Raw genomic sequence first — 16112 nt, 5'->3', positions numbered from 1 at the left:
AAGAACAAACTGACAGTAATCAGAGGGGAGGAGGGAGGGGATGATGGGGGGAAAAAGGGGTATGGTTTCAGGAACAACTATAAAGGAGGACTCATGGACAAAACCAAGAGGGGGTGGAATCAGGGGAGGGAGGTGCAGATGGCTGCGGGGTGGCCGGGGTGGGGGGGCGGGGGGGGGGGGGAGGTGGTGGGAGGAAAATGCAGACAACTGTACTTGAACAACAATAAAAAAAAAAAAATTCAGAACTAAAGAAGATAAAAGCATAAGATAAAAAACAACAACAAAAATAACTTTTCTTATGGTATGGGTCTATCATAATTTCTTTAACTGGTTACCTTTGGGTTATTTCTTAAATGTCAACATATTTTTCATCAATTATTTAAAACCTAGAAAGGAGGGAAAAATTGGACCTTTCTAGAAAATCTTATAAAAGATTTCTGGCTCTGCTTTGTTAATTCCATTCAGCTTCATTGCATAAGTATTTGTGTGATTTGCAACTTCAAGACTTCTTTTTTACCTACTAGCCCTCTGTCTTGCACAAGACATTATGCGTCTGATATAATCATACCAGACTCATTCTGATTTTATCACACTTTGACCTTGTACTCCCAGGGGAATGGGTTTATTTCTTTTCATTACCTTAAAAGACTTCACTCAGCTGTTGTCTATTTCCAAGTCCAGTATTTTCTTTTTAGGATTCTAATAAAATAAGACATCAATTTTGTAATAAAAGACAATCTTGAGATTTTTTGTAATTACATAGTATGAAAGAAGCGTTACTGTAAAAGTCTATTTTAGTGTAGATAATATATAAAAATACATATATAATGACATATAAGAAAACAGTTTGAAAACAATTGTTCCCCAATGTGAATTTTTTCTCTAACTTATATTTAATATTGATCTATTAGGAAAAATAATAATGATAATATGTTGAACAACCAGATTGGCAATTATCTTAGGGAAGAAATATTAGTGACACCTTGCAATGGCCTCATGTTTGCCGTGGTCCCAGAGATCAGGGTCTGTGTTCACGAAAAGAAACGGTGGCTCCGGCATTGTAAGAAAGAGCAGCACCTTATTTCCCCTACATAACATTTGGCTTTAAGTGGAAGGGGTGCAAATATTGAGTAGTATTTGTATATAAAGTTGTAACAAGTGCATACTTACTAGTGATGAACATTTAAAAATGACAATACAAAGAAATGACAATTGATTATACATGATTCAGAATAATATTTACACTGTTCACAAAACTATGCCAAGTATAGTGTTTGAGAAGTTTAAATAGAATGCTGTTATATCCCTCACCTAGTAATCTTCAATTCCCAAGCATATTTATGTGATGATATTCAGAATGTTTCAGAAGGATATAATTATATATGATTAATTTATTCAGTAAATATTTTTTTAAATTTCATTAACAAATACATTAGGTGCTATATAATTTTTGTGTTAATTTTTCAGTTACGGAAGGTACATAGAAGGAACAGGATCTGTGTTACAGACCGCAGAGGATGTTCAGGTACCGTACGCGTGCTTCAGAAGTAAATTGTTTGACAGTTATTTTAAGTAAAATGTTTAATACTCAAAATTTGATAATGTCAAAATAATTGTACATGTTCCACTGGGAATATATATATATGTAAAATTCATATTTATATTCAGATATAGTAATTCTTTACTACAGAAAATTTTCTTTTTCTTCTCTAAGTTTATGTACAAAAAATATTTTATGTTTTTATTTTCTTTTTATTCCTACCTTCTAGATTTTTTTATTCCATAAAGAGTAAATTGACATGCAGTGTACAATAGTTAATTTCTCTAAAATTATGCATATATATCTTAATATTGGAGACTCCCTTTGGAGCACATACTATAAAACTGACTTTTAAGGAAAGAAATCTATGTTTTAGCAAGACATTTTATTAATATTTCACTTATAAACTCTTTATGATGTCCTGGTTGCATATAAGCTTAATATATTACAAGTTTTATACTTTTGAGTAAGTTTGAAATGAAACCACATTATCTTCTTTTACGCTGATTTAAACTCTTACTACTAATAAAATTTACCCATTCTTTTTTACCCAAAAATCCTGTCAGAGCCATGAATGCCTGTATTTGTGAGATTATATTTATTAAATATATTTTCTCATTTTAAGAAAATAATTTGATGAAATTGATCATAAACAGTAAACATTTTGAAGATGTACTTGTTAAGCATTGTAAAATCGATTTCATGGTTGATTGGGTTTCTTTTTTTTAATCTTTCCCTATACTTCCTTTATGTTATATCATCATTTATTGTTTATATTTGTATAATTTAATTTTTGAGGGATCAAAAATGACAGATACCCTGCAAGTGTCCTGATCTGTTGAACATTAGCTTTTTGTTCATTTTCGAAGTTTATGTTGCCACTGATGAGCCAATTGTGTAGGTAATAGAAGAGGCGTTTCTCCCTCTGCTGCCGCCTGCGATAGCGGACTGTGTGCCTGTCTTTTTAAACTGTCTCACAGTGGATGATCTTAACAAGTCTAGCTGCATTCCACTTTCTCAGTTATCTTGGATTTTTTCTTACAGATTGAGAATATCTACAAGTCTCTTACCAATTTGTCACAAGAAGAAAAGATTAAAAAATTGTTAATGCTTAAACTTCGATATTTCACTCCTAAAGAAATAGCAAATCTCCATGGATTTCCTCCAGAGTTTGGTATGTGGGATACAAGCGGACAGCTCTCATTTATTAAAGGTCCCAAAATTCATTAGGGACTCATATGTGTAGTTAATGAAGAAACCCTTGCTCAGCCAGATAGATGTAAGAAACCTTTTTGCTTTCCCGATTGTACAATTTTGACATTTTCCTTCTCTCACCCTTCCACATTCATTTATAACCTGCCTCAATCCATTCCCTTCAGACTTAATTCCTCTTCTCCCTTTATTCCAGTAATGGTCCTGAGGGATTTTCAGGCACTGTGGACCCAATCAGTAATTCCTCACCTCTCCCATGGATGGTTGTTAACAGTATCTCTATTTCCAGCTTATTTTCATGCGTTTAGCAGTCCTATTCTAATAACCCAATACTAAATCTTGTGAAAGAAGCCCTAAAATTGTCTTTTTGTATAATGATATTAAAAGGTGGTTGAGGAATTTATTATTTTTGTGTAAGGGGTTTATTCTCCTTGAAGATGCATTCTTACCAAGTATGTGCCTTTGTCCTTCCCTACAAGGTTTAAGTGTAGAAAAGGGAAGGTGGAGAAATGGTCTAGGAAGGAGCTGTACTCATGGGAAGAAAGGGTGACTCAGGGGCACAGATGCCAGAACTGACAACCATGAGGGGATCCCAGGAACAAAAATAAGATAGATACAGTTACAGAGTAAGACAAGACCCAACTCATTTGCAGTCCAGGAATTCCAGGGGTTGTTGCTGTTAAGAAATGGGACACATTGCCGTTGCTTCTCAGAGCAGCCCTGCTGCTGTTCCTGATCCCTCCTCCGTGGTGCCGGTGCTCTCCCTCTGTGGGTGCCTTGTCTTCGGGTGGGGTGGGGTGTTCACGCCCCTGGCTCACGAGAAGGTGAAAGACAGCCTCCTTAACGTGCTTCCAGGGCTACACAAGGAGCGAATGTGTTTTCGACACTGACTGGAGTTTGAAGGCAGAAAAGCCAAACTACCAAATCCAATGTTGCTTTAATAGTAGTATAGTACTACTCCTGAAGCACATAATGGGCTGAATGGGTTATGTTTTAAATTCTAAGTAATGGATTTACAGAAGAAGGGTTAGAACACATCCTTTTGTACAGTGTGAACAGACTGCTAATATAATCTGACCACCCTCTTGGTAATCGATTCTCTGAGTGTAGTCACAGCAAACAGGTTTATTTTGTACTCTGTCTTTTTCTTGGTGATCTCATTCAGTCACAAATATCCTGGGGAGTGTTAAAGAAAAACACAGACTTTCCTTGTCTTAGTTTATGTCGCAGAGAGAGTGAGAACATCATAAAACAAAGAGCTGAGGATTAAACTCAAGAATTTAATTCCCAGTCTGCTTTCCTTGTTAGTTTTGTTTCTTTTTTAGAAGGAGCAAAGGTACTTTCGATAATACTCAAAAGAGAAAAGAAATCACTATCTAATAACAACTGAGTCCTAGGTTTTATGTGAGTGCTTTTGCAAACAGTAGCCATCACTTCCATAATATTGAAACTTAGCACGGACCTCAGAGTCAGCCTGGTTGAGTTTGAACCCTGGCTCTACCTAAACCGCTCACTGCCTTAGTTTACACATCTGTGAGATGGCGATGGTTGCACCACATTCTTAGGGGTGTTGTGATAGTTAAGTAAGTCAGGATTTGTAAAATGTTTACACATTTACACTTAACATAAAATATGTGTTAGCTTTTATTTTGTAAATCATAAACTTTTATTTGTTTTTGTAGCCTTTACTTCATATATATATATTTCCCATTACTTAAAAATTGTGGATGGGTGAAATATATGTATAACACATATGAGAAAGCCTTTTTCATTGCTGACCTTCTTTGAAAATATGTGATCTGTTTGTGTACCAGACTTGCCCTGATGTCATCAGTAAGTGGCTCTCTGACAGACCTGCCCTTCATGTGTGCTTTTGCCCTTACCGTCTCTAGCTCCAAAATGGGTATTGTTCGACCTGCCTGTCCGCTGGCATTGATGGGTGTGCATTGATTTTCCCGTCCATTTTGTCCTGGTCCCCTTTGTGGCCAGTGGCATGCACTTGTGAGAGAGCAGGCTTTGGAAGAGAAGAGCACTAACCTACACTTACTAAATGACAGCTGCTAGCTTGACCTCACTAATTCTATGTTTTTGTTTATGAGGATTATTATTATTTTTAATGTACCTAAGTTTTTTAAAAGCCACCTTTAAAAAAATTATGTAATTTCCCCATAACCTGGATTAGATTTTAATATCTATATTTATATATAAAATGTACATACATACAAAATTTTTACAAATCTGATTTATTTCTTTAAAGATTTTATTTATTTATTTTAGATAAAGGGGAAGGGAGGGAGAAAGACAGGGAGAAAAACATCAATGTGAGAGAGAAACATCAATCAGTTGCTTCTCATACCCCCGACCGAGGACCAAACCCACACACCAGGCATGTGCTCTGACCAGGATTGAACTGGTGACCTTTTGCTTCGCAAAAACAACACCCAACCAACTGATCCACACTGGGCAGGGCCAAATCCGACTTATTCTCAAACGTTTCTTCCCCTCTGATGTAATCTTAATATTGCAAAAGATCATCTTTATGATGATCTTTTTGTAGATGTATTTGTACCTGTGGCTACTTTGAACTTACTATTTTTTGAGATAACTAATATGCTTGCCTAAGATATATTATCTTTATAATAGCAATTTTATGATTATGCTTAATTGCAAATATAATTTTATTATGGCAATCACGGTTACTTTATTGTAAGTACAATGTCAAGTGTTGATGAAGCAACTTTATCCTCATCAGATATCTCAGCCTTTTGGTCCTCACTAGTATATGAAATTTTGCTATTCTTAAAGCTCTTCATTATTTTTAGTATGTAAACTGCTTTTCTTTTACATAATTGTTATGTCAAAGGGTACTGAGTGTGAATTTCCAACACTGTAACTAACATTATGCTGTACACTCTGAGGCACAGAGTCTTTTGTGTTGATACTCACAAGGCTTTGTTCCAGCAAATGTAGTATCTGTGGGCCATGTTGTTTTGAAAAAGAGTGTAGCAAACAGAAGTTCCCCATGAGAAAGTCAGTTTGTACAAGCAAAATATAAAAAAACAACTGTGAGGAACTTGTATCCAGAATATATAAAGAACTCTTACAATTCAACAATAAGAAGAAGAAGAATCAAATTTTTTAATGGGCAAAGGATTTGAATAGACACTTCTGTGAAGGAGATAGACAAATGGCCAATAAGCACATGAAAAGATGCTCAACATCATTAGTTATGAGGGAGATGAAAATTAAAACCACAGTAGGTACCATTTCACAGAAAGACAATAACAGTGTTGAAAAAGGTGGAGAAATCCCTTGTACCTTTGGGAATATCAAATTGTATAGCTGCTTTGGAAAATAGTCTGAAAGTCCCGCAAATGGTAGAAATAGAGTTCTTGTTTGACCTAGCAATTTCACCCCTAGGTGTGTATCCAAGAGAATTAAAAATAAATGTCCACGCAAAAACTTATACATAATGTTCATAACAGCATTGTTCATAATAATCAAAAAGTAGAAACAACCCAAGCTTCTGAATACGTAAATTAAATGTAGTATATCCATACAATAAAATATTATCTGGCCATAAAAAGAAATGAAGTACTGGTACTTTTTATAACATAAACGAACCTTGAAAACATTACGTTAAGTGAAAGAAGCCAGAAACAAAAGCCGCATAGTGTATGGTTTCGTGAAATGTTCAGAATTGTCAAATCCTTAGAGACAGAAAGTAGATTACTGGTTGAGGGGCGGGGAGGGGCAATGGTGAGTGACTGCTCATGGGTATTGATTTTTTTTTTTAATTGAGGTATAATGAACATAATATTGTCTCAGTTTCGGGTATACAATGATTGGATATCTGTATAAATTGTGAAATGGTCACCACAATAAATCCACTTAACATCTGTTACCATACACAGTTATAATTTTTTCTTTTTTCTTTTTCCCTGTGATGAGGGTTTTTAGGATCTACCCCCTTAGCAGCTTTCAAACAGGGAATACAGTATTATTAACTATAGTTGCCTGTGCTGTACATTACATCTTCCGAGCTTCCTTGTTTTATAGCTGGAGTTTTGTACCTTTTTACCCCCTTTCCCCATTTTGTCCCCCCTCCCCCGCACCATCACCATCAATCTTCCCTCTGTATCGATGAGCTTTGCTTGTTTTCTTGCTTGGCTTGTTCTTTAGGTTCCACGTATGAGTAAGATTATACGGCATTTGTCTTTCTCTGTCTGACTTACCTCTCAACGTAATGCCCTCACTTTCCAACCAGGTTGTCACAAATGGCAAGATTCCATTCTTTTTTTATGGCTCAATTGTATTCCATTGTATATACTGTATATATGACATTTTCTTTTCCATTCCTTTATTGGTGGACACAGGCTATTTCCATGTCTTAGTTACCATAAACAGTGCTACAGTGAACGTGGAAATGCACATACCTTTTCTAATTAGTATTTTTGTTTTATTGGATAAATACCCAGAAGTGAAATTACTGGATCATGTGATAGTTCTATTTCTTAATTTTTTGAGGAGCCCCTATACTTTTCCCACAGTGACTTAACCTATTTGCTGATGCGGTCACCAGCAAGCAGTGTCCCCAGCATTGTGGCTGAGACGAGACAAATTCACATGGACTACCGAGTCCTGTGGTGGAAAAGGGACAGCAGGGCCACTCTCTGAAGGGGAGAGCATCCCTGACCCTTGCCTTGACAGGCTTTTATTGGCTTAATTTGCATAGGAATATAGGATGTATATGGAAAACTCATCAATCATTGTCAGGCAGTAATAATCAAATAGATAACATTCAAAGAACTCTGAGGGCTTGTTTTGAGTCAGGGTCAGATAGCTAAAGGACCATAAAACCTTGGGGAAACAAACTCATTTCATGCTTGGACCCTTATCATTTAAATTGAGGGTATTAGCAAAGCAGATTTCACAGGATTTTCTGTATTCTTTCTTAGGCCTGATTGCCCCAGGGAATTTGCCCTTTCCAGCATAGGGCCACACCCACCTCCAGCATTGTTTCAGGCTTAAGTCAGGCAGGTGAAGTAAGGCAGCCAAGAGATTAGGAGACTTCTGGCAGACAGAATGAGGACTCAGGCCATGTCAAAGCCGAGGGGGAGGGTCCATCACCCCCTTTTTCTGTAGCCCCCCCAAGTCCTTCCCTGTGGGCCTCTTCATGACCATGCCTGTCTTAAGTCATCCCTCCTTTGAGGAACTTACCCATCATTGGCTAACCAGTCATCCACTGGGGGCCAGGCAGGGTGAAGTAAAGTGGGCAGAGGCAGTGCTCCTGCCAGGGAGATAAGCTTTGTCTCCTCAGTGGCTTAGGGTCCCAAGGTCTCTCACTCAGCCTTAGCCATGGGGGGTTACAGTCTCTGAAACTAGACAGGGCGGTTCCCAACAATTTGCATTCCCATCAACAGTGCACAGGAGCTCCCTTTTTCTACACTCTCACCAATACTTTTTGTACTTGTCTTTTTGAAAATAGCCATTCTAACAGGTGTGAAGTAACATCTCTTTGTAGTGTTGATTTGCATTTCCCTGATGCTTAGTGATGCTGGGCTCCTGTTCACAAGCCTGTTGACCATCTGTATGTCTTCTTCCGAAAAATGTCTGTTCAGATCTTCTGCCAATTTTTTAATGTAATTGTTTGGTTATTTTGGTTTTGGTTTTTGCTATGGAGTTATATGAGTTTTTTATATATTTTGGATATTAAGCCTTTATCAGATTCACAGATATTTTCTCCCATTCTGTAGGTTACTTTTTGTTTTGTTTTGTTGATGATGTCCTTTGCTGTGCAAAAGTTTTTTATTTATAGTCTTACTTGTTTATATTTGCTTTTGTTGCCTTTGCTTTTGGAGTCATATACAAAAAAATTATTCACAAGACCTTGTGTCAAGGAGGTTACCATCTATGTTTTCAAGTCTTTAATCTATTTTGAGTTAATTTTTATGTACAATGTAAGATAGGGTAGTTTCCTTCTTTTGCACGTGGCTGTCCAGTTTTTCCAACACCAGTAATTGAAAAACCATCCTTTCCCCCATTTTATCTTCTTGCCTCCTTTGTCATAAATTAACTGATCACAGATGCACTGGTTTATTGCTGGGTGCTCTATTCTGTTCCATTGATCGGTGAGTCCGTTTTTATACCCATACCGTACTGTTTTGATTACTGTAGGTTCCCAATGTAGTTTGAAATCAGGGAACATGATGCTTCTAGCTTTGTTCTTCTTTCTCAAAATTGTTTTTGCTATTTGGGTCTTCTGTGGTTCCAAATGAATTTTATGATTGTATGTTCTATTTCTGTGAAAATAGCCATGGGAATTTCATTAGGTATTGGATTGAATCTGTAGAGTGCTTTGAGTAATACGGACATTCAAACAATCACAGTTCTTTCAATCCATGAGCACAGAATATTTTTACATTTATTTTTGTGTTCTTCAGTTTCTTTCATCAGTGTCTCAGTTTTTACAGTATAGATCTTTCACCTCCTTGGCTGAATTTTGATGCAGTTAATTTTATTAATTTTGATGCAGTTGTAAATTGGATTGTTTTCTTAATTTCTCCTTCTGATAGATCATTATTTGTATATAGAAACAACAGATTTTTGTGTGTTGATTTTGTATCTGCAACTTTACTGAATTTGTCTATTCTAACCATTTTTTGTCTGAGTAGTTAGGGTTTTTGTATACAATATCACATCATCTACAAATGGTGATAGTGTTACTTCTTCCTTTCCAATTTGAATGCCTTTTTTATTTCCTTTTCTTGCCTTATTGTCTGGCAAGGATGGCCAATACTGTGTTGAATAAAAGTGGCAAGAGTAGACATCCTTGTCTTGTTCCTGATCTTAGAGGAAATTGTTCAGCTTTTCCCTATTGAGTATGATGTTAACTATGGGCTGGCTTTCTTTTTCAGGTCATTAAAATGTTCTGGAATTAAATAGTAGAGATACTATTTAATAGTAGAGACACTATTATGACTATACTAAAAATTACTGAATTGTGCAATTTAAAAGGGTGAATTTTATAGAATGTGAATTGTATCTTCATAAACCTGTTATTAGATAAAATAACTGTAAAATAATGGTAACCACTGCTCTTCCTAACGTGCACTAACATGCAGATTACTAGGAGTTTTGCAGATGTTAAATGTAAATATGTGTGTTCACTGTGCATAATATGATATGTAATGCGATATGACAGTATCACAGCAAGTAATATACTGTTACATAATGGCTCTAAATTCTCATTTGTTATTTGAACTTCGTGGGGACCTTAGGGACTTATCTGCGTGTATGACCACTGTGCTTTTACTAAAGGATATATCCTTTTATCTCTGGAAGTTATTATTATAAGTGATTGTATCATAAATTGTTCTCTCTCTTTTTTTAGGATTTCCTGAGAATATAACAGTGAAACAGCGTTATCGTCTACTTGGAAACAGTCTCAATGTGTGCGTAGTAGCTAAACTAATCAAAGTCCTATGTGAATAATTTTAAAATGACCCTGAGAGATGGTCACAGTATTTTGTCATATCCAAATGCTAATTCTGATATTCTAGTTTGAATTAACTTTGATGAAATTCAACTAAGTTAACTTGTTCTCTCTTTAATATAAAACTTGAATTTATCACACAAAAATGACAATTTATTTCCTTAAATTTACACTACTGTGTTTTGTAAAGTGAAATTGTTGCTATGCTTTAGATGAATATATTTTAGGTGAAATTGTTAAGTATATATGTAAAATATTCTCTTTATAATATGTATAAACTAGTTTAAGAACATTAAAATTTTAATGTCTACATCAATATTTTATAAAGTATCATAATAGGCATATTATAATGAACCTGAGAAGTTGTGTATTGTGTTAATTAAAAAAGTTGCTTTATGAATCTTGTCATAGTATTTTTTGTCACATGATTAGTCCTAATTCTAAAATAATGATTCTAATTCTAGTCTGTTTCGAATATTAAGTGTTTTCCTTAGTTTCAATACCTTAAACATTCCTTTATTTTACTTAAATGCTTATAATATTTTAAGCCAAATTATCATCATTCACCTTATATAACAGTCTGAAGAAAATGTCAGAAAAACAATCCTAAATTCTTGATTGCCGCTTTATCAGGAAGCCAGAGAACATGTGGGTACATGCTATCTTCACTCCTCCCTGTGCTAAAAGGCAAAACTCGTTCCTTCTTCATTTGTGCGTATTTCCGTCTAGTTGCTGTTAGCAGAGCTTGCTTTGGTCTTTCTTCTCGGCTTCTTGCTGTAGTTGAATCTGCCATTACATTCTAAGGGTTGTAGCGCGACAGTAAGATTTTAGGGAGGAAACCCTGCCTTCTCACCCCATTCCTTCTAACCATTCTGTGAATTAACTTTTATAAATTTTAACTTTCTCTGTCTCTCCCTTCCAGTAGACTTCTTGGAATTAGGGTTTCTAATCACACTAAGTCTTGCATCAAAAATCCTATGTTTTTGATTTCAGTGGTAAAAGCAAGTGACAAATGGAGGAGAAAATAAACAGAAATATGAATAGAAATTGTATCACAAAATTTTAATTCATATTTTTATCATTTAAAAAATAATTTGATGTGGAGAAATTGGAGCCCTGTGCATTGCTGGTGGGAATGTAAAATGGTACAGCAACTGTGGAAAATAGATGATAATTTCTTTAAGAAAATATAGAATTACTGTATAATCCAGCAATTCCATTTCTGGGTATTACCCAGAAGGATCGAAAGTAGGGACTTGAACAGATAGTCATACATCAATGTTCATAGCAGCATTATTCACGTAGCCAAAAAGTGGGCACAACCAGTAAGTCCATTGATGGGTGAATGAATAAACAAAATATGGTGTAAACCTACAATGGAATATAACTCAGTCATAAAAAGGAAGTTCTGACATACGCTACAACATGATGAACCCTGAAGACATTATGCTCGGTGAAATAAGTCATGCACAAAAGGACATATTTTCTATGATTCCACTTAAATGAAGTATGTAAAAGATCCCGTCCATAGAGAAAGTAGACTAGTGGTTTGGGCTTGGGGTCCTTGGGAACGGGAGATGCTGTTCAATGGCTGTGGAGTTTCTGCTTGGTGTGCGGAAAAGTGCTGGACATGGGTGATGGTGACAGTTGCACCACAGTGTGAATGTGATTCATGCCACTGAACTGTGAACACTTAAAATCATTAATGTGGCAAATTTTTAAGTCACGTACGTTTCACCACAAAAAACCAACCATCACTCCCTATCACCATGTTTTTTCAGAAGAACTCATAGACAAATATGGATAAAGGGCAGTTGTAGGTCAATGCATGTACAGGTGTGGGCCAGAGTAGGTGTACAGTGTGAGTACACAAAGCAGTTTATACTTGTATTATAATAACGCTATTATAATAAGCGTAACCTGCATATCTTTGGGGAGACATTTGTTAACAAACTAGAAGATAGAATATAGCTTTGTGAGATATTTTAAACTGTTGAAGTATAGTCATGGGCAGAGAGCGATTCTTGCCCTTAACTCATACTTGAAAATACACAGTAGCAAATATAAAACTCATGCTTTAATTTATATATACATGCATAATTAATTTAGAAATGTCATTTTATCGAATGCCTGCCAATAAATGTTATTGAATGTTATTGGTAATATGCATAAAATTTGCCAGGGAAATTTCTGACATTTGGATTTATTATATATTCAATATTTTGGAAAATATAGCCTCTTCTTTCAAAAAGAATTACATGTAATTAAATCTGTGTCATTTCTGACATGATTGTTCATTCTCCTCTTTGCATCCCTTATGTTCTTTTAACTGGCTTGCCAAGTAACTTTATTTATTAACCTGCCTCATATTTTAGTAGGTTTTTCAGGCCCCCAAATAATGAAGAATAAGAGATAATCAAATGAGTTGATACAAACAAGATCAGTCATAGTAGAAAATGATTTTGAGGAGATGGTTGGGTAGTTATCATAGGAGAAAGAGCCAGAGCTTGATAACCCTTTCATGAGGGGGTCTCAAATTGTTCTTTACTAATTTCTTTTGGGTCACTATACTTTCGCCTTCTCAGGAAACTTATATTATTGTTTCTTCCTCCTCTTAAATGTTCAAACTCACCTTTTTAGCATTTACTATGTTCCAGTCTCTTCTATATTAAAAACAGTGACCACAGTTAGAAAGCTTCTAGATCCTAGGTCCTATAGTCTTTGATCTCTTCCCACTGGTAGCCAAATCTCTTAGAGAGGTTATCTGCAACTTATCTCCACTGAGACCTCTCTGCTAGCTCTTCCACTGCTGCACTGTAACTTTGGCCTTGGTCAGACTACCAAAAGAGCGTTTATTGTCCTGGTCAGGGATCTCTGTGTGCCTGAAGTTTTCAGTCCTTACATTCGCTGACTTAACTACAGTCAAAACTCCCTCTTTCTTGATACAATTTCGTCCCTTGTCCTTCACGGTATTATGCTGTTTTATTATTATTTTTAATTAAAGTGGAGTTGACATACAATATTATATTAATTTCAGATATATAACACAGGGATTCAACATTTAGATGCCTTAACCCTTAGTGGTAGACAAGAGAGCCAAATGACAGGTAGGAGGGTGTGAGTCACCCTGAGGGATCAGCTGCCCCCTTCAGAGGACCCTGAACATTGCGTTCTGGCTAGTAATTCAGGTCTGCACGGTGGACATGGCCCTGTGCCTTAGAGAGTGAGAAAACATGTCTAACCACCAGCCAACTTGCTCCCCGTCACAAGGTAGAGCCTTTAAAAAAGATAAAACTAGTACTTGAAAATTGTGAAAGTTTGAGGGACTACCCAGCACTTAAAAAAAAAAAATGAGGGTAGTACATAGGATCCCTTAACAAAAATCACAGTCTGTCTTTTGTCCCAATTTCAACCTACTTCAAGTCTGAAGTTAATGAATTAGAGGCTTCTGAGGACAGAGAACTGGAGCTGAGAGCAAATGGAAACGGTTTGATTCTGGCTATGGCAGTGCCGAATGAAAAAGAGAGCAGACTGACAGCTGTCAGAGGGGAGGGCTGTTGGGCTGGCTGAAGAAGGTGAAGGGATTAAGCAAAAACAAAAACCAAACACCCCAGTCCCAGAACAGTAGGATGATACCAGAGAGAAAAAGGTGTGGGGGGAGGTAGTAAAGGGGAAAATGGGGGTAAATGGTGATAGAAGGAAACTTGACTTTGGATGGTACACCAATCATGTACCATAAAATCGTACATCTGAAATCTATATAATTTATTAACCAATGTTGCCCCAATAAATTAAATGTTATTTTAAAAGGAAGTAACCACTATGTTGTCAACTCAAGCACATACTGAAGGATGCAGTCTGAGGCTAGCCGTTGTGTCTGCACCCAAAGTAAAGTAGCTCTGGTTGCTCTTTTTGTTTTGATAACTTTACTTTTTAAACCAAAAGTTAGAATCACGAGTTTCCCAAATAAGCCAAGATAACACAATCAGGATCTAATTTTAAACCCATAAAGAAAAAGTAGTTAAAGTGTGTTTTCCTGAGTTGATTATGTTACTGAAAAGAAAGTTAACTTTTCATAATTTCATCTTCAGCTTGGAACTATGACTATTTTAGGCTACCGGTTATAAACTAACTTACTTACAACTTTGGACTTTGAAGTTGAGTGAGGGTCATACAGTCTCAGCAGTTTTTTCGTAGCCTGTGACTGAACTCATTATGTAATTTGTCAAGAGAGCCTTTGAACCTTCCTGTCTTGAACTCTATGTCTTTCAACTTCTGTCAAAGCCTTTGGCATGCAGCTGTCGTATCAACTTCTTAACATGCATTTTCTGATCCACCTCCAATCCAGCCTCTTCTTTCTCCATTCGCCACACTCACTGAGATACCTAGCAATGCCTGGAGTATTTCATTTCATTAGAAGGCAGTAAGAATGCTGAACATGCTCTTCAACTTCAGATTATACCAGTGAACCTGCCTGCACATTTTTCCCTCTCCTGTTACTCCTTCACTGTGCTTCTAAAATTTTAAAACTTCAGTTTTAAAAAAATGTGTTTCCCACCCTGGCCAGTGTGGCTTAGTTAGTTGGAAGGTCATCTCCTACACTGAAAGGTCACAGGTTTGATTCCCAGTCAGGGCACATACCTAGGTTGGGGTTTGGATCCCCAGTCAGGGTGTGTACCAGAGATAACCAATCAATGTTTCTCTCTCTCATGGGTGTTTCTCTCTCTCCCCGCCCCCCCCGCTACACACACATGCTCTTCCCCTCTGTCTAAAAAAAAAAAATTAAAAACATGTCCTGAAGTGAGAATTTAAATTTTTCCCCCTAGCCTCTCTGCCTCTGTTTCTCTCTTTAGGACTTCTACGAACATCTTGCATGAAGATACTGTGCTCTTCAAAAATCTTTATGAAGCCATGACCCCACAACTGTATTACTATTTTTGTCCTGATTTGTGAATTTGTTTCTTTTAAAATTTCTTTTCCAATAAATATGAGCATATGCAAATAACTTTTCTGGCTTCTTACTCCCCAACTTCTCAGATAAATTGGTTTATATTTATCATGGTTAAATGCAGGTTCTGAGTCCTATTTTCAACTGCATCCAACATTCACAACTCCCCCTCAAATACACCATTATTTGATTCTAAAAGCTTTCAAAATCCTATTTTTCTTACAAATTTGAACCTAGATACAAATTTTCACAAAAAGTAGAAGATAGGAAGTTGATTTTCCCATAGAACTCTTCTTTATAGGCCTCCGCTGTTCTCATTTCTCTGCAGTACATACTGTGGTTTCTTTGTTTACTTCAAGCATTTGCCCAGTATTTTATTCTGTTTGCATCTTTATTCATATCAAGGCAGATTTAAATTATGAGTGTAAATAGGGAACATGTTTATTTAGCCAAGTCGGCCCTATAATCAGATGAGATCATAATCTAGAGTATACAGAAGGAGAGCGAGAGAGACAGAGGACTGCAGAGGTTTGGAGCTGAGCTCTGTCAGAACTTCAGTCCTCGGGAAACCCCTTCAGTGTCCATACATTTTTCTCAGAGATCTCACTCTTTCCTACAACGTTTACCTTTTCGCCCATGACGCTCAGATGATTCCTGATCTGATATTTTTCCTAAGCCCTATTCTAGAATTTTCTTTATTGTTCAAGTACAGTTGGCTCCACTTTCCCCCCACCACTCCCCGCCTCCCTACCTATCCCCACCTCCCACCCTCAATCCTAGAATTTTTGTGCTGCGACATTTTTTACTTGAATATCTTCCTGGCACATCCAATTTAGTATATTTGAAAACAAATCAATTGTCCTCCATTATAAAATCAGTTCCACCCATGACTAATTTCAATATTTTTCTTTATGGTA

General features: G+C 36.4%; 1 protein-coding gene across 3 annotated transcripts in view; it reads left to right on the top strand.

The window, feature by feature from the left end:
• TRDMT1 (tRNA aspartic acid methyltransferase 1) overlaps nucleotides 1-10458 on the top strand; it is a 43401-nt gene extending 32943 nt beyond the window's left edge. For 2 of the 3 annotated variants that reach the window (XM_045183671.2, XM_024575825.3), the window contains 3 exons: nucleotides 1468-1525; nucleotides 2585-2714; nucleotides 10146-10458. In XM_045183671.2, coding sequence (XP_045039606.2) covers nucleotides 1468-1525; nucleotides 2585-2714; nucleotides 10146-10246 — 289 coding nt within the window. In that variant the 3' untranslated portion in view covers nucleotides 10247-10458. The remainder of the gene's footprint in view (nucleotides 1-1467; nucleotides 1526-2584; nucleotides 2715-10145) is intronic. The other variant, XM_045183674.2, reaches the window with a different exon arrangement.
• The last annotated feature ends 5654 nt before the right edge of the window (nucleotides 10459-16112 follow it).

This window comes from Desmodus rotundus, chromosome 4 (genome assembly GCF_022682495.2).
Source record: "Desmodus rotundus isolate HL8 chromosome 4, HLdesRot8A.1, whole genome shotgun sequence".
Taxonomy (NCBI): domain Eukaryota; kingdom Metazoa; phylum Chordata; class Mammalia; order Chiroptera; family Phyllostomidae; genus Desmodus; species Desmodus rotundus.
The sequence above is the reverse complement of the archived record's forward strand: the minus strand, read 5'-3'. Positions and strand labels throughout refer to the sequence as shown.